This window comes from Acromyrmex echinatior, chromosome 19 (genome assembly GCF_024713525.1).
Source record: "Acromyrmex echinatior isolate Ae372 chromosome 19, ASM2471352v2, whole genome shotgun sequence".
In the NCBI taxonomy this organism is placed as follows: domain Eukaryota; kingdom Metazoa; phylum Arthropoda; class Insecta; order Hymenoptera; family Formicidae; genus Acromyrmex; species Acromyrmex echinatior.
Window position 1 is genome coordinate 5,474,962 of NC_141870.1, and position 23,836 is coordinate 5,498,797.

The following is a 23,836-nucleotide window of genomic DNA, read 5'->3' on the forward strand; positions in this document are numbered from 1 at the left end:
GAAACTTGGTGTAGTTGTTTAGCAGCGTTCGCTGTATCCTAAGTATTGCGATTTTAATAATGCTCTACGGGTAAAACTCGTGCGTATTTATGACTCTCAGCTAAAATAGTAGGTAATATTATCTTAAGCCTTGTAAAAGTATTCTAACTATGCTCTTGACTGCGAATGTTATTACCATTATTATAGAGAATTATTACTATTACTATGGAAAATGTTATTGAAATGTCATATTATTGCTTTTATGTCATATATATCTTGTGTAATTATCCTGCTCGCGCAAAACTTAACACAATCTCTCGAATCGATCGAAACATATTGAACCAACGTGAAAAGTACATGTATACAATGAACCTGCAGTGTAGAGTGTACTTTGAAAAGGAAGCCGTGTGGTCAATTTATCCACTGACGTTTCCGACGTGCTAGCAATGCGAGCTTATAGTTTGGTCATCGATTCTTCGCAGTGCAACGTAGCGATGCTTCATCATTGTTTCGCGTTTGCAAGGAGATATTTATAGAGAGTAATGTCCTAGAATTAATTCTAATTATGAGATTTGTATGTATTATTTGTGTGTATTATTCAAGTTCATATGAAAAAAATTATTAGATTTATTTTAAATAATATATACTATATGATATGGTGATATTTAAGATAAATATAAAGAAAGATATTAAATATTATCATAAAAACTATTAATATTTATTTAAATTTTTATTTTCATTTAACAGAATTGACGCTTTTTTATTTGCAATTTCGTTTATGCAATAAAACAGGCAAACAAATCTGATATATATATATATATATATATATATATATATATATATGTATATATACATGTACATTTCTATCCAGTTTCTTTATCTCTTTCTCTTTCAATTTTCAAATGTCCAATATCGTCGCTGTCTTAACTTTACGATGCTATGCCACCATAAAACTAGCGTATCGAAAATTACGACAGGACATTTTGCAAGAACTATAAGCCATTTAGGCTAGTCACTGAGCTTTCTTTTACGGAAAACAACACCAATGATAAGTTGCGATGTAATGACTTTGTTGAGCACGGTATTCGAATCATAGTTTATAGCGTCGAAGCTTAAAATGATAGTACTTGTTTTCGCTTCTAATTGGCAAAACGTTATAAAACTATTTTAAATCAACGTTTTTAAATGATTGTAAATTTTTCGTTTTTTTTCTCTTGACATTCCAATTTTTTTTATTGCTTAAAAGAAATTAATCGATGTCGGAATACTTCTTTAATTCTAAGTACATATTTTCTCTCTTATATATGTGCTTATATAGAGAATATATAAGACTAAATATATTTTCTTGGAATGAATTCATATCTGATTTTTTTCTGGGACAACGTAAAATTAAAAGTACATTTTTATTTTTACAATTATCTTTATCGGATGAACATTACGTTTGTGAATAGTAAATCCAAAGAAAAATTTACTATCGCATCATGGATACAAAGATATTTATTCACATATTTGTGTCTTTTCTTTTATCGTATACTTTTTGGTAGCGAAAAGAACTCTGTCATGTCAGACATATTAAATAAATGTTAGACAGTATTCGCTGTACAGTTCGTATACTTGGCAATTTCAACTTCCGGGAAATGATGCTGCATGGAAAGGCAGTCGGTGAGGAAGGATCTATCTGGGGAACATAGTCTACTACACTTTATCTCCTTCTTATAAATGAAACAGGTTATTTATTATCCAATAAAGAGACACTCCTGGCACGCGGCACCCCGCTGGGTACTTTACGGGGGTGGCAACCCCTGACGTGTAAATATCGAGGTTTCTCTGCGTCCCTCTCCGGAGACCACTGTACAGCGTTCCATCTTTTACACTAGTTTTCGACAGCACATATTCCACATGCCGCATGAGAGAATCTCTAGTTAGAAGGAAGGAAAGGTGACCAATTTTTCGATCAATTATTTTAACATTCTGATCTCATGAGTCTACTTTATACGGTCCAATAAATTAATGGTTAACAACTCAATACTAAGTATCCATTACTCAAGTTACTTAGTAGAGTATTAATTATTATCTTGTTGAAAAACATAAGTTTGCAAAAATACTTAATAAGAAATTCAGTTCTATATTTTTATTTAATATTTAGTAGTTCTTTTTACGTTATTATAAAAAACAACATTTTTTATACCTATTCAAATGTATATATGACAATTTTTATTTTTATTTTTTTACTGGTAATTTGTTTCGTACTTTTTATTTCGGAAAAGAACTTCACTTGTAGGCACACAACGATATGATTATATTAAATTTCCGTTTTTCTAAGTTTTGTACAGATCTTATCTTCCAGATGGATTGTCAGGTGCGCTTTTATATACCGCGGCACAAATGAAAAATTGTTGTGAAGCTAAGCCGTACGACAAAATGGCCTTCATTAAAACTTTGTACAGCTTTATGGAGGCGACTAGCCCGAGGTTGTTTTGCACATAGTAGTGAGCATGTTGCGTTGAGACCGGGCAACGAAGCAAGCTGATATAGCCTATGTAGATTGCGAGATATGAAAATCCGGGATTATCAAACGCTTTGCCTGCCAAGCATGAAAGACGCGACAATTTAATCACATGCACTGTAAAAAGATTCGCAAAGCGACCCACTATGCGATCCCTTCGACTTTCTTGAAGCCATGATTTTCAAGGAACACATCCCGAGCATACGCTCGCGTTCACGTACACACGCGAAAACTTTTAACGAAGTTTCCGAAACAGCTGATTGATTTTCTCCTAACTCGAGCTCGAGTTATTCTCGGAAACGTGCAACGCATCTTGATTATCGTTTCAGAGATTGACCGGAAACAGCATATATTATTTCTATCATCTTCGCAGATAATTAAAATAATAAAACTGACAACGCTATCACACTGTATAGTGAATTAGAATTTTTAGTAAATTAAGATGTAACAGTAAATTGGAGTGGTCTTTGATCCATTTCATTTCAATTTATTCAAAATCCTGCCGTGCTTTGCAAATTCTGTTCGTAACATAGCATTCTGTGCGAAAAAATCTTCGGGGTATGTATACTATGGAATTTTGTAGAGAGAAAGAATTGACTTTGTCGAACAATGTAATTAGAGACATAGAAAATGTACAGGGTGGCGCACAAATGTGTCATACTATTTAATTATCTTATTAAAACTATACTGGAGTATTAATTTTTTAACTGTATGAGTAAATTCTCGAGAGAATTCATGGAAATTCTGTTAGGTGTGGCATCACGAGTCCGATAAAAATGCACACACTTGTGAAATGGCGGATAATGGACTTAAAATGTTGAGCATAAAGTGAAAGTTCTGTTGTTTTTTGCGGAAACAAAGATTGTGACAGAAATTCGAGGATGTTCCGTTCACATCGTGTAAACGTTATTTACATATAATTTATTAGAGACAATTTTCCAGTTTTCTTGGTGATTAATTCTATACAAGTTCTGTACTAATTAAAAAAAAATTAATGTTTATGTAAAACAAGTATAGTATGACATTTCGTGCACCACCCTGTATCTCACGAACTATACGCGTCTTCACCTCCGTCCAACTCTGACTGTGTGAGCAAATTTTGTAATTCGTGGAAATTCTATTAGATGTGATGCCACACCTAACAGAATTTCCATGAATACAGTACAGAATTTGCTCACACAGTAAAAAAAATCGATACTGTACAAGTATAGTTTTAATTAAATAATTACGTGGTACGGCATTTCGTATTCGCCACTCTAAATGATGATACAGGTGATTAGAAGTAAGTTTACTAATTGATTTTAGGAATTGTTGTGGAATTATTAGAAAAATTTGACATGATATATTTCAACTGGAATAAAATAGCAAATTAAGTCAGGATAAAATGAAAGTAATTTTGCAAAATTTGAAATTTAAAAGGAAGTTATCGAGCATAAAGGGAAACTTTCTTTCAGCAGTGAATTAATGACTGCAGTTCTTCGTAACTGTGTCATTCGGGTCTTGCGCTTGAAGGACATGCAAGATCATCTCTTCGGGATTATTTCGTCACGGATGCTTCGCTCTTCTTATTTCCTAATTGATCCTATTAAGACGTCTTTCAAACAAGTTAGATTTCATGCACCGACGCTTCTCACGGGATGTTCATTTTGGCTAAACGGTAACTTCCGTCAATTCTTCACGAAAGAATTCTCGTTGTATTCGACAGAATAATGCTTTTCCCCGAATCGTGCCGAGTTTTAGCAACTTCTGAATCCGTCGCGATCCTCGACCGAATTTTCTTAGAGGAAGACACGCAAGCTTCCTACCACTCGGATAGACTTCTTCGTCGTTCTCCATTGCCTTGTATTCTCACTACCCAGACACACTCTAGTATTTTCACGGATTGTGACTTATCCTCGACGGAAGCAACGCATACCTTCTATGCAATCCTCTTTCTCGGAGGCAGAGAAGCCAAGGTACAAGGCATGTCTGTATCTTGAGACGGTGAAAGGAATTTCGAAAAATTTGATAGCTATCTGTAACCAGGATCACGTCACAGCTTACGACGTAAAATTTCGATTTAATCGTGATCATCGATGTTGCATTTCGCTAAAGAATTTCGAGGAATGGCAAAATGATGACATAATTTTCCGTTGAATGTATTTATCGAAATAATACAAAGTATAATTACAAAGTATTATTTTGTTAAGAATAATTACATTATAGTCACCTAAATCCACACATCAAAATAGACTTTCGTCAAGAATATATGTATATAAAATATTGACTGAGTTATCTTTTTTTTTTCATGTTATCAGACTAGCGTTCTGTTGGATTTCCTTTTGGACTTTTATCCGCTTTTCTCATTCTACTATGTAACTCTTACACGAATCCTATCTCCGTATTTTTCTTCACCCTTGACGGTCCCTTACTGAGCTCTCGGAAGTAACCCCTACCGGGCCGTTATACCACTACGAAACATCCAACCTTGGATCTTTCTTGGTATCTTCCTCTTCTAATATTTTCCGATACAGCTACATCTTGACGTTGAGCCAAAGTCGCACGCAATATGTAATACATCCAATTTCTAGTTTTCTCTGGCCAATTCAACCAATTTCATTTAATGTCGCACTGTTAGAATATCTTACGGCAGATACTATTCGATCGTAATATATGTTTATGTGAATATTTCAAAACGAAAACTATATATTCTAACAATAGATATTGGAAACCAATAGAAGAGCAAGTATCTATGTAAATTTAAATATTTATACCATGATACTTCCCTGTAGAGATAATATTTAATTTTTTATTCATTCTAGGTAATTAAAAGAGCAGATTGATTCTAATTTATTATAATATTATTTATGATGTATCAATAAAATCTCTAATAAGCAATTGAATTTATTAAACAAAAATGTTGACTAATTATCTATTGGCTAGTAGTTTTAGTAAACGTATAAAAAATTTATTCAGTGACGATTCATAGCCGGAAATACTATTCCGAGAATGACGGACGCCATCAAATGCTAATGGATTCGGCCAGGGGTAATTCTGATCCATTATCTCGCTTGTAGAGCCTCAATCGCGCGGTCTGTTCAATTTATCCTTTTGTTTTCTTTCGCGTTCTGTTTTTTTTTTTAGCGATTCACTCTTCTCTTCTATCATTCTTTTTTCTTAATTCTCCAATTGTTCGTGGTCTATGATTCATTTAAGTAATTTCACACTAGTTTGTATGTGACTGTCATAAAATCTTCAGTAATATTTAAAATCATAGAATAACAATTAATCTTATTACAATCGGTACGTACGATATGAAAAAGTAAATTAAAAACATAATTGTTAGATTTTTACAAAAATTATTTCCCAGAAGTATCAATCAATATTTTTTTCAGAACACGATACTTCATGAGGATTCATAATATGACGTGAAAACATATATAATTAATAAGGGATTAAATGTTAAAAAAAGTATAATTTTGTTTGTTCCAGGCTTTGGCCAGGATATGCCAGTGCACATAATAATCTTGGAACTCTCACGATAGACGATCAAGCGGAATATCATTTTCTAGCGGCTATTAACGCTCAACCTGGCCACGTAAATGCTCATTATAATCTCGGACGATTGTACAGGTTAGTGAATGATAAACACCGAGAAAATATATTATATAACATTGCGGATTATCAATTATTAAAATGATTATTAACTGGTCTAGTCGTCGATACAATTCATGAATTATATGATCATCAATTAATTATAAGGAACCGTTGCTTCTCTCTATGTGATAAAAGTATCTCTCCATCTGCTAGTTCACCGTTATATCAACGGGTTATCGATCCAACGCGAGCCGCGTTTCCGACGGTAAATTTAGCATGAGCTGTAATTCCGGTGGCATGGTTAAAATTAAAGTTTAATTAACGTCTTCCTACTTGATAAATTAAAATTTAATTAAGGGCAGAAATAGGACATACGGTCGACCAGTGCGTGTATGCAACAATTTTCCGTTCATTGTGCGTAAATTGTGAAAACAAGTGATCTCATTTATTTCTCTTCCTCTTTCTGCCGAGAAATTTTGTTTGAAACCTGCACATATCCGATGAAATATTTATGCAACGACTAATTAAATATTTTTAGTTTCATTTGCTTTTACATATGTACATTCTATTTATATCTTTCCTTTTTTATCTGTGATTACGTAACAGTAGAAATTATAAAAACAAACGTTGTCCTTGCTATTAATTTTTATTAAAAATATTTTAGCATAAATAAAAAGACTTTTGACAAAGAGACATTTATTCATTCTCTATAACATTAAATTCGAATTTAACTAATTCAGTAATCGGTTATAATTATTAACTATTTAATGTAATAATTTTTTACATCAATCGTATGTTAGCATAGTATATCAACTTAACATTTATGCAAGAAATGAAAAGTTATTTTTTAAAAATAACAAATTACCGTTACTCATTACTGAGTAGAAAAAGTAACAAGTTATCGTTACTAATTACTGATTTTTAAAAATAATTTGTTACAGTTATCGTTACTTGAGAAAATAACTTTTGGTTATTTTTCCATTACTTTCTTAAATGACCACTAATCACAGCGGATGGGTATCTAAAAGATACCAAAAAAAAGTAATGCAGTTATCATTAAAATTACCAAAAAAGTAACTTGTAACTTCGTTACAAATAACGAGTTACTTCTATTCCCTGCATTTATGTAATATAATACAATATTAATACATACGAGAAACAATAATACATTTAGGCTGTTTTTATTATAATTTTGATAATATAATTTTACAATAATATAGCATTTATGTGTTATATAATTTATTTTATATAATGTAGAGGAGAAGATAGTATATATTATGGCATCCTTTTTACATTTTACACAATAACTTGGTTAATAATCAATATTTAAATTTAAAACTTAACAATTACATTTGTCAAAATGTTGCTCAATTGATTCTAGACTCAAAATTATAACATTTATTGATTAGGATGCTGTTTATAAAAGTGTGACACTGCATAATGGCTCGAAGAGAAATAGAGATGATAATATGATTTTCCACAAAAATAGATATAAAAATTTGATTTTGTTAAAAAACAGTATTTGTTTAAGAAACAGTATTACAAAATTAACAAAAAAATAAAATATTGTAGAATGTATGTATTCAAATTATGCAAATGTGTACATTGTACACATAACTTCTTTCGCTTATAGGCTGTTCAGTACTAAAAATCTGTATACATATAATATAAACTATAGATTAATAGCAGAGCTACAATTGATTTATAATTATTTTGATATGAAAACCTTAAAAAAGAAATCGTCAGCAATCAACATGCCTAGCCACATTAACAAAATGTCATACTTAAGAAGAACCATTATATTTATACCATTGGTCATAATATCACTTTTTCCTCTATATATTAATGTCATCTTTACGCATTAAATAAATTATACAATATTAATATGCAAGTTGAAATATATGGAATGCGATGCTATACATAATATGTGTTAGGCTCTGCGCATAATAGAAGGAATAAGGAATTAGGAATAAAGAATAAACGATTTCAACCTATCAGAAACCGTGTATTCCGATGTATCCGATTTTTGATAAAATCGTTAAAATCGTTTATTCCTAATTTCTTATTTCTGCTATTGTGCGCAGAGCCTTACGCAAGTGAAACGCATCACACATACACATCACACATATGACATGCTATAATAATAAGATAATTCTCTTTGAGATATGCTATAACTGGATGATTCTCTTTGAGGATAATTATACGTGCGTGGACCATGCGGCACATGTCTTTATTTCTATTTTCGTGTTGATTAGAGGAATGCGTGTTATTATTGCGAATGCATTATTCATGTTATTTACATTATTTATCAAGAAAATGTAAAAATATAAAATACTTTCTATTACTCTTGAAAATGTTCCGAATTTCGTTTAATTTCTATTACTTTTATTTCTTAAATATCGTTAATGTGATATATGTACAGAATAAGAGTCCCAGAATAAGAGATTATTTTCTTCAATATCTCTATTTATGTATCAATTTTTAAGAAAATGAAAAGAATTACAAAAATTCTAGTAAGACATAATTACAAATGTACATAAAAGGACTTTAAAGACTTTAGAGATAAACTTTAAGAAATAGTAGCTGTTACCAAAAGAACCAACTTTTGTTAAGGAACCTGTGTCTTTTTTCCAACGAATTTAAAAAACTACACGTTCTTGTTTAAATTGATAGTAAGATACATAATCAATCGCGCGGCAGCATTGCGCGTGACGTCTGACAATACTAGTCCATGTGTTTGCTTTAGTTTTGTTAGTTGCTGTTAGTTTTTTGCAAAAACAAAATTAAGGGAAGCGAACTATCATTGTCAAATGCCACATACAACTGGACGCAAAGCTCTTTAAAATATATCGGAAGGTAGAGGTTTCTACAGTGAAAACTGATTCTTTTAATGTTCTATCCTTTGAAATTTGTCCTGAAACATACTCTGTATTATATATTTTTAAAATATACTTTTATTGCGCACACGTATCCATTTTTGTGCAAATTTAATTTTTGTCTTCAAACGTTTCCACGTACATTACATGACATATAAAATAATTCTCACCAGAATTGATTCATGTGAAGATTAACAAATATAATGGCATAGGATATAATAAATGACAAATTTATGAAAAAAAACTTGCTTTGGAAATATTTTGAGGTAATCTAAAATATATTTAAGATAAATTAAATGTATAAATATAAATGGATATACGTTCGTACATATAAATGCTCTTTTATTCAATTAATATTTCTTCTTTTCATTAGATGAAATAGTTGATCGAGCGATAGTCATAAAAAGCATCGCTCAAGCTACGGGCGTAAACAGTAAAAACGGTATTGTCGATCAGCATTATTGGCGTTGGCATTCTCTGACAATTACCGAGTCTTTTGTCGGCGTAAAGTCGATTACATGAAAGCGCACGACTATAATTCAACCGGACGCATTCGCGAAATTGCCGTTCAATTTGTACAGAAACGCCAAATTTATCGTGGTACCTTGTTCGTTGGTCTTTTCAACGTCGAGCCTTTACCAGCCTATCAACCTACTTTGAAATATGTAGCATTTTTATCGAACAATAAAGCAATGCAAGCAAGAAATAAATATATCCATGACAGTAGTTAAAGCGGCGCATCTGACGATATTGAGTGATTAAATATTCGAACGATATGTATAGAATCTATAATCAATGCTAATTGGAATCGAATTGTTCGTTATTAATTAAGAATAATAAATGACAATCTTCCAATTACATTACGTTTCTTTACTTATTTATTACGTTCTATTAAAATTGTTTGATCACTGTTTATGTATCTACTTGTATAATACGCTGAAAACGTTTTAAAATATCATTTATTTCATTCCGTACAGAAAACAATTATAAAATTTATTATAATAGAATTAAATTAGTTAAGAATTTATATATAAAAATTTATAACTTTACTAAAAGTTGTCCGTATTAACCCAAGTAACAAAATGACGCCAAATGATGTTTTGACAGCGTCTTTAAAATGACATCTTGCTATTCTAAATCCTATGTTTCGTAACGTGTGAACATGTTTACATACGATATTTCACATTCGTAAAATTTTGCTTTTAGAAGAACGAATCGAACTGAACAGTGCATTGAGATGCTGAGGAGATGCGTGTCGCTGGATCCGGCATACGCACCGGCATTTAGGGTTCTAGCGAGAATCGCTACCGGTCCTGCAACAGGCGAGCTCCTGAGGCACGTAATTCACCTTCAACCACGAAACCCGGACGCTCTCGCTGAGTATGCTTACTGGTTATACAAGAACGGTGAGTTGCTAAATGAAATAAGCTTAGAGTAGCAAGTGGAAGACCTTCAAATCCCGGGTAGGAGAAGCACTACTTGTCGACAAAAGTAGAGCAATCTCGTCAGAGTTACCTGCAGTTACCAAGCAGTTCGCATGATCGCAACCCTAAATTTACACTCGCGGCACAAACTTGCTTCGTCTCTTTCAGGCAAATGGTTGCCCTCACTCCGATACTATTTCAAAGCGATGGAGATCTTTCCGTCGCACAAACCGTCGCTTATTGGTACGCTCAGGATTTTGAGGTCGCGAGGTCAGTGGTCTAGAGTACATCAGCTCATCATCAGGTGAGCATTTATATTCTATGTGCATGCGTATATCGTTGAAACATACAAAGTTACCATTACAAATTAGAAAATTGCCTCGACCTACGTTATAGGATAGTTATTACGAGAATAATAAGAGAATATAATGAGAAATATAATCTCTATAATGTTATTATATGAGTACTCTATAAGATTACTTATTGAGAACAGTATCCACATATTGCTTTCTTCCACGCATCTAATCATTCGCACAAAACGTTGAAATGGGTGAAAGAGTCACATCAAAGCAATTTCCCCGGATTACTTAAAACAGCATCGAATATACACCCTGGAGAATATCGCCGCAGTTTGGATTGCGCAATGTAATGTCCGAATTTGTAATTTCCTCGGCAGCATTGCGAGATCGTGTACAAACACAGGCTTTTCCGCATGTTACGAATTCCGTGCATGCGACGAAGCGTGGCTCCGTTGCGCGGAAATCCTTTCAATTTCAGATGGGCTTTACAGCGTTGCGCGAATCGAGCAGCGGGCTTATTCGCGCGGCAAGTACTCGGTACGTTAGCGCGCACGTCAATTTGCAATCAATGAACGAATTCAATTTTTTTCCGGCGATCTCTCTGAACTCGATCTTCGTTCCGCGCGGATTGATTAAAAATTCCACGTGATTTTCGTATTTCGCGAGAAGTATACATCGAAGAATAAAATTAAAAAATTAAAAAAAAAAGAAGATAAAAAAAAACGAAAATAGATTCGATACTGTCTCGCGAGTTGATGCGATCGTTCTGTCTCGACGGTCGAGTTTGCCATCGGCCGTTTATGTACGCGGCACACATCTACGTACACACGTAGATTATACGATAACGGGCGCGCAAGCGGCTGGTCCCCATGTTTTCGCTGTGACTGCCATCACCCCATCGCCCATTTTTCCACCCTCACACTGTAATCCTCCCGCGTCCCGCTGTGTGCAAATAGCGCCTATAAAACACGTACGGTAAATTTGCCAGCGACGATTCGCGTTGTTTTTGTAGTTGGTGTTCTCTCTCTCTCATTCTCACTCTCATTCACTTATCCTCTCTTTCTCTCTTTCTCTCTTTCTCTCTTTCTCTCTCTCTTTCTATTTCGAGCTTGCCAACAACGAAGTGCCGCGGCGGCGAATCGTCGTCCGAACGTATACGAATTTTGCAGTGCCAGAGATAGGCACGTAGGCGTGGCCCAGGGGATGTAGGAGCAACGGGGCGAAAGGGGGTTAAAATTTTGGAGAAACAACGCTCGGAGAGGCGCCGGCGGACAGGCGGTCGAGCAGCGAGAACCATTCTCTCCCTCTCTCTTTTTCTCTCTGTGTTGCTACCACACGCGAAATTTCAATATGCATCGTTTGACAGATGTGGCGCATCGCTCGGATTTTAAATGCAAATATAAATCTCTCCGCAGCCCGTAACGGAATGGTGGGGTGAAGAGCATAAAGTATACAGTTGCGTAGTGGCTGAAAGAAAACAGAAAAAAACTTTAGACAGTCCATTTTATATGAGATCTAGATAATTACCATTTTTATGAGTTCTAAATAAATATAAAATAATTGTAGCAGATATAATTGTTCTGCTATCCGCAGGGACTCGGACCAAACCAAAATTGGAACTGAAAATCGTTTTGGAACTTTTTTTTTTTTAGTAAAATGAAATCAAAACAGTACCTAAATTTTGTATAAAAGTTTATAATACCGAAATTGTAACCGAACCGGTAAAATTGTATGGTGTTTTTCAATTCTTTTTTCTTAATCTTTGAATTTTATCCTTGTTCTTAAATTTGACTTTATCCTACCCGTTCCTTCACCTAAATCACTAATGTTCAATCCAGTATTATCGTCACCAGCTCTCTTAACAATTGGAATTCAAATATTATATCTAATATGATATAAGGAATCTGGCGGAATCGCGAGACATATTTAATGTAAACTTTTTTAAGATACTAGCATTTCATTTAGATCTTCCTTACCAACATGTTGCAAAAATTTATTCCAAATCATGAAATTTAAGAATACATATGTAGACTTTATGTAATAAGTGAGATCTATCCACATAAGAATAAAATAAGTTGTAAGAAAGGCTCGAGAGAAATATGTTTGAAATGTTTAAGTAATTTTTGTTCACAATCACGTGATCAGATTGACGCCTCTTTCTTGTTGAATTGTCTAGATTAAAAGAGTAAACACGATCTCTCTGTTTTTCTCTTTCTCTTTCCTCTCCCCCTCCCTCTTCTTATAGAATAAATTTTAAGAATAAATAGAATAAAGCGAATAAGTAGAACAGAAAAAAACCGTAATTTTTACCGTTTCGGTTTTCTTTACTTAGTAAAAAATTAATGAAACTGAAACCGGAACATTTATTTGATATTTTATTAAACCGGAACCGGAATCGAACCGAAAAAAACCTTTCAGACCGGATCTCTGGCTATCTGTTGTATTTATATTCATTAAAATTTCGTACAATGAGTTTATTTTACACATAGATTCGCAACTATTAATATATATATATAAAACATCCAAAGTAATTTTTTCTTACAGGAATAGAACAATTATTTTATATTTAATATCCTTACTGTTTGCATTTTTTTTAGAGACCTCATCGATATTTTATAATTCTTAACGATAGTTCGTTATTGTCATATTGTTATTGCATAGCTTTTTTTATTATACATACACACACAAATATGTATAATACATGCTTAAAATAACAATATGGGTATTATCGTTAAGAGCTACAACATAGGGATCCAGATGAATAATTTTCATTCTGTATATTTCTATTTAAAAAGAAATATATAAAACTATTATAAACTTATGATATTTTATCGCGCCATATTGATTAATTCGCCGTGCATTTTACGAGAACACGATATTTTTAACCTACACATTATTGGTAATGAACACACACACCAATAAAAACGAGAAATTCACATTTGTCGCTCGATGCATTCAATACCATATAAATCTGCAGTTGTAGGAGAAATATATCATTCAGGATGTTCTTGTCCGTCAACGCACGAGACGGAGTTTGAAAGGCATTTATTCAATCCGACGATCGCAAAAAGCAGTACAGGGACCTTGTTTAATTATATTATTTCGAATAGCATCAGTCGTCAACGGGAAATGTGCCACAAACTTTTTATAGAACGCGAGGGTGCTTCACGTTTCATTTATTTAAAGCCAAGCTGAGGCAAGTTCCCAATATTTCCGCTTTCCATTCCATACGCGATGGTTGGATTAATTTCTCATAAATCGCCTGCGGTTTTCGTTGATTGGGTCACGGTTTCATTTGTGCCTCGCTCCGGGACACGCCGTTTCCGATCTGAAGTAATTAAGTGTCGCGATCGGCACGTAGCTCGATATCGAATATTTCGTCCCCGTTTGCTTTTATGGACGTACAATATGATATTGACATTGTCGAGAAAACCACCAACTGAACGTGTGACATATTACGATTCGATACCCCATTTTGGGACAGTTGCGCTTTCTCTCTCTCTCTCTCTCTCTCTCTCTCTTTCTCTTCTCTCCCTCCAAATTTTTCTCTTTTCTCCTCTCTTCTCTTCTTCTCTTATCCTTTTTCACTCTCAAATAGTTTAATAAAAAATATATATTTGATGAAATATTTTATATAAGTTTTGCAGATTTTTCTAATAACTTAGATAAGAATGATCTACATTCCTACAATAAAACGTATTCAAAAATATGATAATTTTTAATTATAAAATTGTAGGATGCCAAAGTTTTCTCAGATAACATACGCTTTTTTCATTTATATAGAATTTTGTTTTATTTTAATGAAAAATTAAATTAATTTATTTTATATGGTAGAACATTTCAAATATAATAAAAGTTATATAATGTTCACATATGATTTATAATAACAGTAAGATTGGAAAAAAGTGCTAGATTATATTATCTCAATTCTTATGAAATATGCTATATCTTATTCGATTCGAAATCATCGAGATGGACCATAATTTCTTACGGAGATAAAATCTAATAGTTTCTGGACGCAATTTTCTCAACCATTAACGGTCTTTCCACTACATTGTCGTTAACAATGGAGTTATGCTCTACGGGGTGTTTGTGCTTAGAGTGAACATTATTGATGACTCGATGCTGTAATCATTTTTTCTCATATTTTTTTCTGGTACACTTGTAATAACAAGTGAATTAAAAAATATGGAAAAAGCATTTTTATGAAAAGATACATAAGTTTATATTTAAATTTATTTATATCATGATATAAATATCTATTTATTTATTTTTACAGCTAATATTATAAATTTATAATGATATGCATTATGTTAATTTCATAACAGGATAAACATTTTATTTGTACGCAAAAATCGTGTTCACGACAACTTGTAAATGAATGCATGAAAATTGAAAATGGATATACAATATTTATCTTATATTGTAATTAGTTATTTATTTTATATGCAGTCAGTAGATTTTTATAATCGAATTAACAGCACGAATAGTATTAAAACTATCAATAGAAAAGGCTAAATAACAACTGTTGAATATCGCTAATTATTGTTTCGTTTTAGAAGCGCATTTTCTCCACGAATGTGTTAAAATCGTTTGATCACGGCATGTGAAGTCGCCTGGTACAAATGTTTTCTATTCAGTGCATATCCATTTCATTTAAAGAATTATACAAATGTTCAGTTTCCAAAACATTTGGTTAAATTACTGTAAAATGCAAAGTCACGTGCAACGAGTGTCGAAAGTGTATGTTCATATGAAAATAATTTTGAAATATAGTCTCATTTATTGTTTAAATTTACTTATTTGCCTATCATTAAATTATGTCGATTCAAATAATTTGAAACTCGGAGCGCGTGGTGTGCGCATCGAGATAAATATTTATTGGTTCATTAATTAACGTGTAAAGATCATAAAACTTTCATTGGACATAAACGAAATTATCTTATAATTATAACTACTGTTAAAACAAAATGAATATGTCCCGGTAGGTGAATCATCTAATAACATCTAAAATAAAGAAAAACATGAGAAATTAGCCAACGATCGAATGGCTGATTACAGCAGAAGTTCGTCGAACTATCCTCGTTTTTTTTTTCTATCAGATATATAAATTTAAAGAAAAGCCACGGCAGATAATGATACGGACGCAGTGACGTCATCGCCGTTGCGTTCAATGCTCAACGAACCGATAAATCGAGAATTTACCGATGCCTACCTGTATTCCCATAGTTTTGATCAATAAAACGCAACGTGTTTATTCGCGCAAATATTCCTTTTTATCTTTGAAGTCATAAACATGAGAGGAAAACGATGGTCTATATCACCAATTTCGCCCCGGCAATCGCAAACTGCAACGACTCATCGTTATGGTTGCGATCTCACGCAACTTTTAACAACAATTCGGCTACGAGAAAGAAATGTGCGTGTGCCGCAATAATTTTAGATCAACCTTCGCCACTATCGTTTCCGGGATGCAGGATGCGATATTACCCCAGTGTTCCGACTCGCGCGCGATCGCTCGCAGCCGACATGGTCTCTATCTTCCGCTGTAAATAGCGATTTTATAATTCATGGTATGCCATGTGTTTCATCCGGTCTATTGGTGAACCACCGAACGGCCGATATGACCGGTGGTACCGCGCGTTACCACTTCGTTACAACCACAGTTGAATTAGAGTTTATTTCACACGAATGTCCGTACGAGATAGAAGGGCTCGCGGTTGGCTTTAACAATACTCACCGCAAAACTTTAATTCTGCAAAACTTTAATCCTTAAATCTTCTAGTAAAATCGTAATAGTGGTATTTGCGTATAGCAGTGTTCATTTTTGCTCACAGATCGAAGCACAAGATGTTGTATATATCAATATTTGTAATAAAAATTTGTAGTAAAAAAATAGATTTGTTGAAATTGCAGATACTGGTTTTCAATATTATAAAAATCCAACGTTGATATCGTCATTTTTTGAACTTCTTTTATGAATATTTTTTTTTTATCTGCCGTTTTCCATTTTGATATTATTTAGACTGAATTGGTCATGTTGCTGCAACATGCATGTTGCAACAACATGACTATCTCCCAGTAGGACGTACGATCGATCACGAGCGATTTGAAACTGACCCGATGTGCTCGGAGACACGTGAGATTGCTAAGTCACGTTGCGATTACAGTCGGTTCGGACCAGCCGAACGTCAACGTTGTTGCTGGCATGGGTCGATATCGGCATTGATACTGGATGAGGGGTGGAAGCTATTCGATATACATAGGCACGCGTTCGATTAACCGGTACGAAAACGCTGGTATTGTCAATGCTTCGAACCTGCTCTAACTGCGTCCGCGTAAATGTTACAGCCTTGATAACAATCAGGATTATTCGACTGACTGAACGTGCACCGGGACAATACAGCGTTCACTTTGACATCACAAGATTTATTCGCTTGCTTGAAAATTATTGAGTTACAATTATGCGATATATTATGTCTATGACGTACGTCGCATTAAAGCTACATTTTTCTACTTTACGTATTATGTAACCCGTAATATTCGCAGTGCAATCAGTTTGTTGTACAAAAAGTATGTAAATTTCACGCTTTTTCACGCGATAGAATCTTTAGATCGGTGATATCTCGGTACATAACGAGTTACAGTGACAGATTATAATGCATGAATCGTTCTTTTTGTGAACTATAATCAAGAGTAAACGGTTCTGAGATAAAGAGAATAAAGTAGAACGAAACTAGAGCTACGTTATATGTATAGATATTACACGGAGTTTATCGAGTGTGAAATGTTATAGTCAAGTTTATTATTGCTAGCGTCATATAAACAAGGTATTCAGCGTAATGATTTTTTAGACACTTCTGACAGAAAAAAAAGATTGAAGAATGAGATATTTATCTGTTTTATATTGGCTACAAAATGCGATAAAAAAATTTTAATTTAGATTTAGATTTTTTTTTCATAAGGAAATCAAAGGTATCTTAAATTTGTTAAATATCATCATACAATTTTTTTCATAATATTGTATTCAAAACAAATTTAAATCACGGTCACATATCAGAAATATTACTTTTATTGATATTTTATTAATTTTATTGCATATCTTATTAAATAAGTACATGTATATATGTACGTATATTCTGTGTTCTAGTCAGAAGTCGTAAGTACTGTTGTTACAAATAATGTTACAAATTTTATATTAAGTATCAATAAAATCAATAAAACATCAATAAAAGTGACGGTTCGATAGTGATTTGAATTTGTCTTGAAGACCCCTACAATATTATGTAAAAAAAATTGTATGGTGCTTAAATTAAAAAATTTTTTAAATTTAAGATGACTTTGATCTTTTTAATTCTTTTATCGCATGTTGTAGCCTATATAAAACAAATGAATATTCTTTTAACTTTTTTTTAACTGTCGGAAGTATTTAAAAAATCATGCAGACCGTTACACTGACCACCCTGAATACATTGATATATATAAGATCGCGAATATTGGTATCATTCTCGTCAATCAACTTTTCCTCTTTTACGCTTCATAAATACGATGTTCGGGCGTGAGTGAAAAGATCACGACGATGAACTAGAGTGTAAGTGAAGCGTAAAAAAGGGTATGTTACTTACGAATTTATTTTATGGAGTGTGCCTTCGGATGTTGAATAATGACACTGGAACTACATCAGCGCGAAAATTTATACTGAGGAAAATTTTAAATGTGCAAAGAGAGAAAGAGAAATAGAGAGAAAAAGAGAGAAAGAGAGGGAGAGATTCAATTTATAAAGAGGAAATAAATCTTCATTTCTCTCTTCAGCAATTATATATTGATCATTTCTATAATTTAAGGAATGGATCTCTGAGAAAAACGCACGCTTTTGCTCACGAAAATATTTTACAATTTGCTATGCAACACAATTTTATACAAACCACGAAAGCAAAAGAATATAAATTATGTAACACGCTTAACACTGGAATTTTATTTTCCTCTTTGTTTCAGATGGCATTTAATGTTACGAGCGAAACGAGGAGGCTTCATCTATCGCGGAGACTTGTATATTCGTGCGTGGGAGTTACAAAGCGAGTCTCGTCAAAGGACTCATCAACATCAACGGAATCTCTGTATATCGGTTAGTAGTTTCGGTCATAAGAGCATCGCGTGTATAGTAGCAAAGTTTCGTGGATTCAGTTAGTTTCTCATACTGCCATCTGTTATCTTAATGCAATAGTGCCTTTGTCTGTCTATCAAAGTGGATAATCTTAAAAGTTATTACTAGCACGATACGATGCGCGAATTTCTTTCGTTTCTACAAGACTGATTAAGATTCTTTGGTCATGCCGTGTCGCCATAATTCTGATTAAATGGATGTAGTTCCGTTTAGTCTCTTTCCTTCTGTCTTTCATCATTCCGGTCCCATTTCAACTTAGTTTTCTCAAGAATGACTTGTTCCACTCATTAAAGATTTAAGTACTTGCACATTTAGCCACACATTATCCTCTTACCGTTTTGTCTGGATTAAATCGCTTTTGTGATAATCACATGCACACTGATAATAATCTTAAAGCTGCCTTTTTGCTAGAACATTTATGAAGCTTCAGAAATGAGAATATCTTTTCTAAAGTCACGTAAAGGAAAAATGCAGTCTTTTCTCTTTTTTTGTTCAACGAATTTGTACGTACCAAAGAAAGCAAATAAACGTACATTATGCACATACTTTAAATTGTGATCACACACATACATAACTCATAAATCAAAATTAACTATAAATCACAGTGACATGATAGAATTTGAAATATTTGAGTGCGCACAAAAGTAACGTCAGCCATGACTAAAAGCATGACGTGCACAGTAAAATTTGTCAAAGTTACATAATTCTGAAATTGTATTTAGCTCAACTAGAAACTTCTGTATTTAAACTGATATTCAGCATTAATTATTCTCAAGTTCTCATATTCTCTCGGTATTCAAAAGCAATACTATTAATTAATTAATGTACCGTACCATTACTGTGTGTACCATTTAACTTTTGCAGTTATATGTCTTCGAATGTAACAATCGTTTAATATCGCGTTAATTTCGTATATCGATAACGCTCTTCGCATTCATCATGAACAATCGTGAGTGAGTTACTACGCGTAGCAGTTTACCCCAGTTTACCCGTCCGTACAACGTACGCCGCAGTAATCTGTAAATCACAGAGAGATCGCAAATTTCGCTGGAGCATCGGCAATTGTCTGTTCTAGGAGAATGGATGTTCGAGACCGCGCGTGGCCAGCGTGTCGGTGCAACTCGAACAAGACAGCAACAAGTCGGAACAGCTGCAACGGGCGCCGCGTTGTAACGTGCGTGCTTGCAGACAGCCAAGAAAAGGGAAGACGCGTGTAACCGCGCCCACCCTGCTCGTGCAGAATTTTCTAGAGACGCTTTAGTCCGCCCCAATTGGGGAACGGGTCTACCTCCTGCTCGTTCGCCAGCTGAAAACAGGCCGTGAAAGATGAAGGAAGAAACGCGATACTCCGACCGCGTAGCAGCCTCGTCCGACGATCGTCAGCGACGAAGAGAGTCCTATTATAGTGGAATGCCTGAATATTTTTCGTATGCTGTGTTTGTGTGCTATCTAGGACCGCAAGCCCGACCTGTCGCGGATCAATCACGATAACGAAATCTAAGAAGGTACGCATATATCGTTATCGTTTATATATATGTGTCCTCGCGTTCTTCGTGGCATCCTGTTTATCCTGTCGATCGGACAGCGACGATGCGAGTCGCGGTCTCTTCGAAAAAAATTAAGTCGTTAATAAAAACAAAAAAAAAATAAAGAAACAGATGCCTGCTCCGTAGATAACTTTGGCTTCGAACGTCGATATGGCGTTCTGAAATCATTCGCCAGGACAAATGACAATGTGCGCTAATGGTGAGAATCGAATGCTAGAATTAAATTCCTTGAAAATTATTTTGCCACTTTTAAATTCAATATAAGAATATTTAACGAGAGAGGACCAAGGGAGATTCGAGCGATTAACTGTGTGCGACGAACGATATAAGCAAGTTGATTGATAAAGGCATACTTAATCGGATATAACTTAGAGCCGTGTGCGTTCAAGCGTGTATCTACCTATACTTTTGAAACGTGATAATTGTAATTGATAATATAGTTACATGTAGTACGACGTGTTTCTATAAATATTTGCTGTATCTCGTGTGTGCTTTCAACGTTTTTACGATGTCCGTTTCGGTGCAGTGATAAAGCTGCACCGTTGTGTATGTAATACCAGAAAGATGAAGCATTTTAACAAACAGTAATAAAAAAAATTGAGAATTGCATTCGTGAAAAATATCTCGACATAAAGGTTTCGTTCGAAAAGTCAGCGAAACTATAATTATTTCAAAAATACTTGATATATATGAGTGGTTATCATCGTATTAAAAATAAATCGACCTTGTTCACAAAGAGTCTGTACGCATAAACATTTATAATTTTCATTCCCAACAAATACACATACCCAACACATACGCACACACACACACACACACACACACACACACACACACACACACACACACACACACACACACACACACACTGTAAAAAATAAAATATTAATTTTAACTTAATGAGATATAGTAAACTTCCTGAGAAATGCAAAAGTGTTAATTTTAACATTTTTGCACATCTCAGAAAATTCATTATACGGCATTAAGTTAAAATTAACATTTTATTTTTTATATACACAATCATTCTTTGACATATAATATTTTTTTCTACGCCAAAGATGGAAGCTGTACACGAAAAATGAAATTATGATGAATTTTATCTTTTTCATAATAAAATATGACAATAGCACAATGCATGAAAAGAGAATACGCATATACTTTTGAGACTCTTTTTCTCGGATCGTACTTTGTGTTCCTCTCTCGTAGACGCAATTTTACGCACGTAAATACACGGTGCCAATACTAGGGTAATGAATGTGCCGCTAATCTGTGGCGTTTGGTATGGCTTTTGTATGAAAATTAAAGAAACAAATAATTTTAAAGAAATACATTCTTCGATGAGCTTGGTACGGCAATGTTCTATTGCAAGTATATCGTAAGAACGATTTCTATGAAAGCTTTTTTCAACATTTATGAAAAAGGGAGAGAGAAAGATAGAAAGAGAGAAAGATCTCTGTAGTATTTTTTATATTAATTAAATATTAATATCAAAATTATATTATTACTTTGACCGTAATACTGAAATTAAATAAAAGAATTAAATAAAATATTACTGGAAACATTTAAAATAATTTAGTTTAAAATAATTTAATTAATTTAAATCAATTTTCTTTCGTGATTAATTCAGCATATAACGTAACAAAATAAATAAAATATAATCTGTTAATATTATTATACAATATGATGAATTTAATTTGTATGTCACTTTACGAATACTTGCAAAACTTTGTCAAAACTTAATAGAAGACCAATGTATATACCTGTATACAGAAAAGAAATGTTACATCGAAAATTTTGTCGATGCTTATTAAACTTCTCTACTATAAATTATTGTCCTGTAATATCGTTATAACAAACTCGAGTAAATAAATTTTGGCCATCCGGATACAACGGCCTGTGGTATTTCGCAGAACGCTGCGAATAGTGGGAAAAATGCAACGAAACGAGAATAAGATCTAAACTATAATGGTATATGGAAATGGTAATGCATATGTATGAAGTTACATTTTCAGTTACTATATTTTTCTGTCTGCGACTCTTGTTTGTTATTTACAGCTCAAATATCTTTATTGCAGTATTTTATTTTGTGATAAACATTAAGTAGAATATATCAAATTTCTTCGTTTTAATTTGTATCTAATATCAGAGTTACAATATATAAATTATATTTATTTAATATTTTTAGATTCTATGTAGATGAGTATATAAATTTGATTATATTATCCTATATTAACAATCAAACCAATTGGAAAAAAATTTAGTTAAAATTAACGTTAACATAATGTGTAAATTATGCGTTAATCGGCCAGCGTCAATCAGAGTTGCAAAAATTTTGCGCAAGCATAATACTATCATTACAATTAAGAGATGAGGAATCAAGCTTTCTCCTCGTAGAAATCATACGAATGAAGCTATTAAAATAAGAGGTCATAGGAGAGTTGCTCATTAGCTAAGGTAAGAAATAAAATACGTGGAAGCTAATACATTTAATACAAGGTATGGAAGTGAGCTAAGTATTCTATTTTTCGTACGTTTAAGCCTTAGGCGTTTCTCCAATTTTAATGGAAAATAAGCATTTAGCATCACTGCATTTCATTATAAATTCCATGAGATAGCATAGTTGCATATATAAAAATTACATTACTCGTGACAGATACGTCTATTCTGCTATATTAGTGAAGACAATTTTGTGATATTACGTAATGGTAATTAAACGTTGAAAAGATCCGACGGTTAAAAATAATTTGCAATTCATATAGCTGCAGGAATTGAGCCCCGTACTTTCTATGTAAATGTCAGCAAATATAATTCGATATATATTACAATACATATTTTATTTTTATTCTAGCAATCTCTTTTTTTTTTATCAGGACGTTTGGCCGATCGACAAATCCAACAGCCAATTAGTATATTATTATTATCAAACGGAACTAACGGATGAAATGTATCGTGAAATAATTAACATTATCGATCCGTTTAACAGCACAGACGAAAGAACATTTTTAAAAAGGTGTAAAATTGGAAAATTCGCGATATTGAAATGCGAAAGTTTGACATTAGAAATTGAACGTGGGGCCGTGTATAATTAGCCGCAATTTAATTAGTCTAGGTTACTACTCGATAGACCAGTTTGTATATCTAATTACGATACGTTATTACTCATACTCATTGTGAATAATACAGCAATTATAAATTATCATAATAAAGTGTATGTTTATATACATATATCCACGTATGTTTGATTTATGTGCTGGTATCCGACAATATTGGCGATTCCAGACTACCCATACCTAATCAATTATCCAGTTTTCCCTCGTTTAATTATGGTCGTCCGGCCAAAATTGCGGTCTCGCCGACCAAGCTACGGCAAATTTACAGATCGCCCTTCCTCCCATAAGCATGGCAAGAATAGGTCGACAAACTTTAGCCGGAACTAACATGATAGCACGGTCATAATTTTCATTA

At 33.3% G+C, this 23,836-nt stretch overlaps 1 protein-coding gene across 3 annotated transcripts in view; it reads left to right on the top strand.

Annotated features, from left to right (window-relative positions):
- LOC105149042 (protein O-mannosyl-transferase TMTC1) overlaps positions 1-23,596 on the top strand; it is a 222,199-nt gene extending 198,603 nt beyond the window's left edge. The window contains exons 12-16 of one of the 3 annotated variants that reach the window (XM_011061177.2): positions 5,957-6,097; positions 10,144-10,343; positions 10,530-10,665; positions 18,656-18,785; positions 19,900-23,596. In XM_011061177.2, coding sequence (XP_011059479.1) covers positions 5,957-6,097; positions 10,144-10,343; positions 10,530-10,665; positions 18,656-18,785; positions 19,900-20,085 — 793 coding nt within the window. In that variant the 3' untranslated portion in view covers positions 20,086-23,596. Of the gene's footprint in view, positions 1-5,956; positions 6,098-10,143; positions 10,344-10,529; positions 10,666-18,655; positions 18,787-19,899 lie in introns of those variants that run through there. The other 2 variants (XR_015548279.1, XM_087416076.1) reach the window with 2 other exon arrangements.
- Positions 23,597-23,836: the final 240 nt, after the last annotated feature.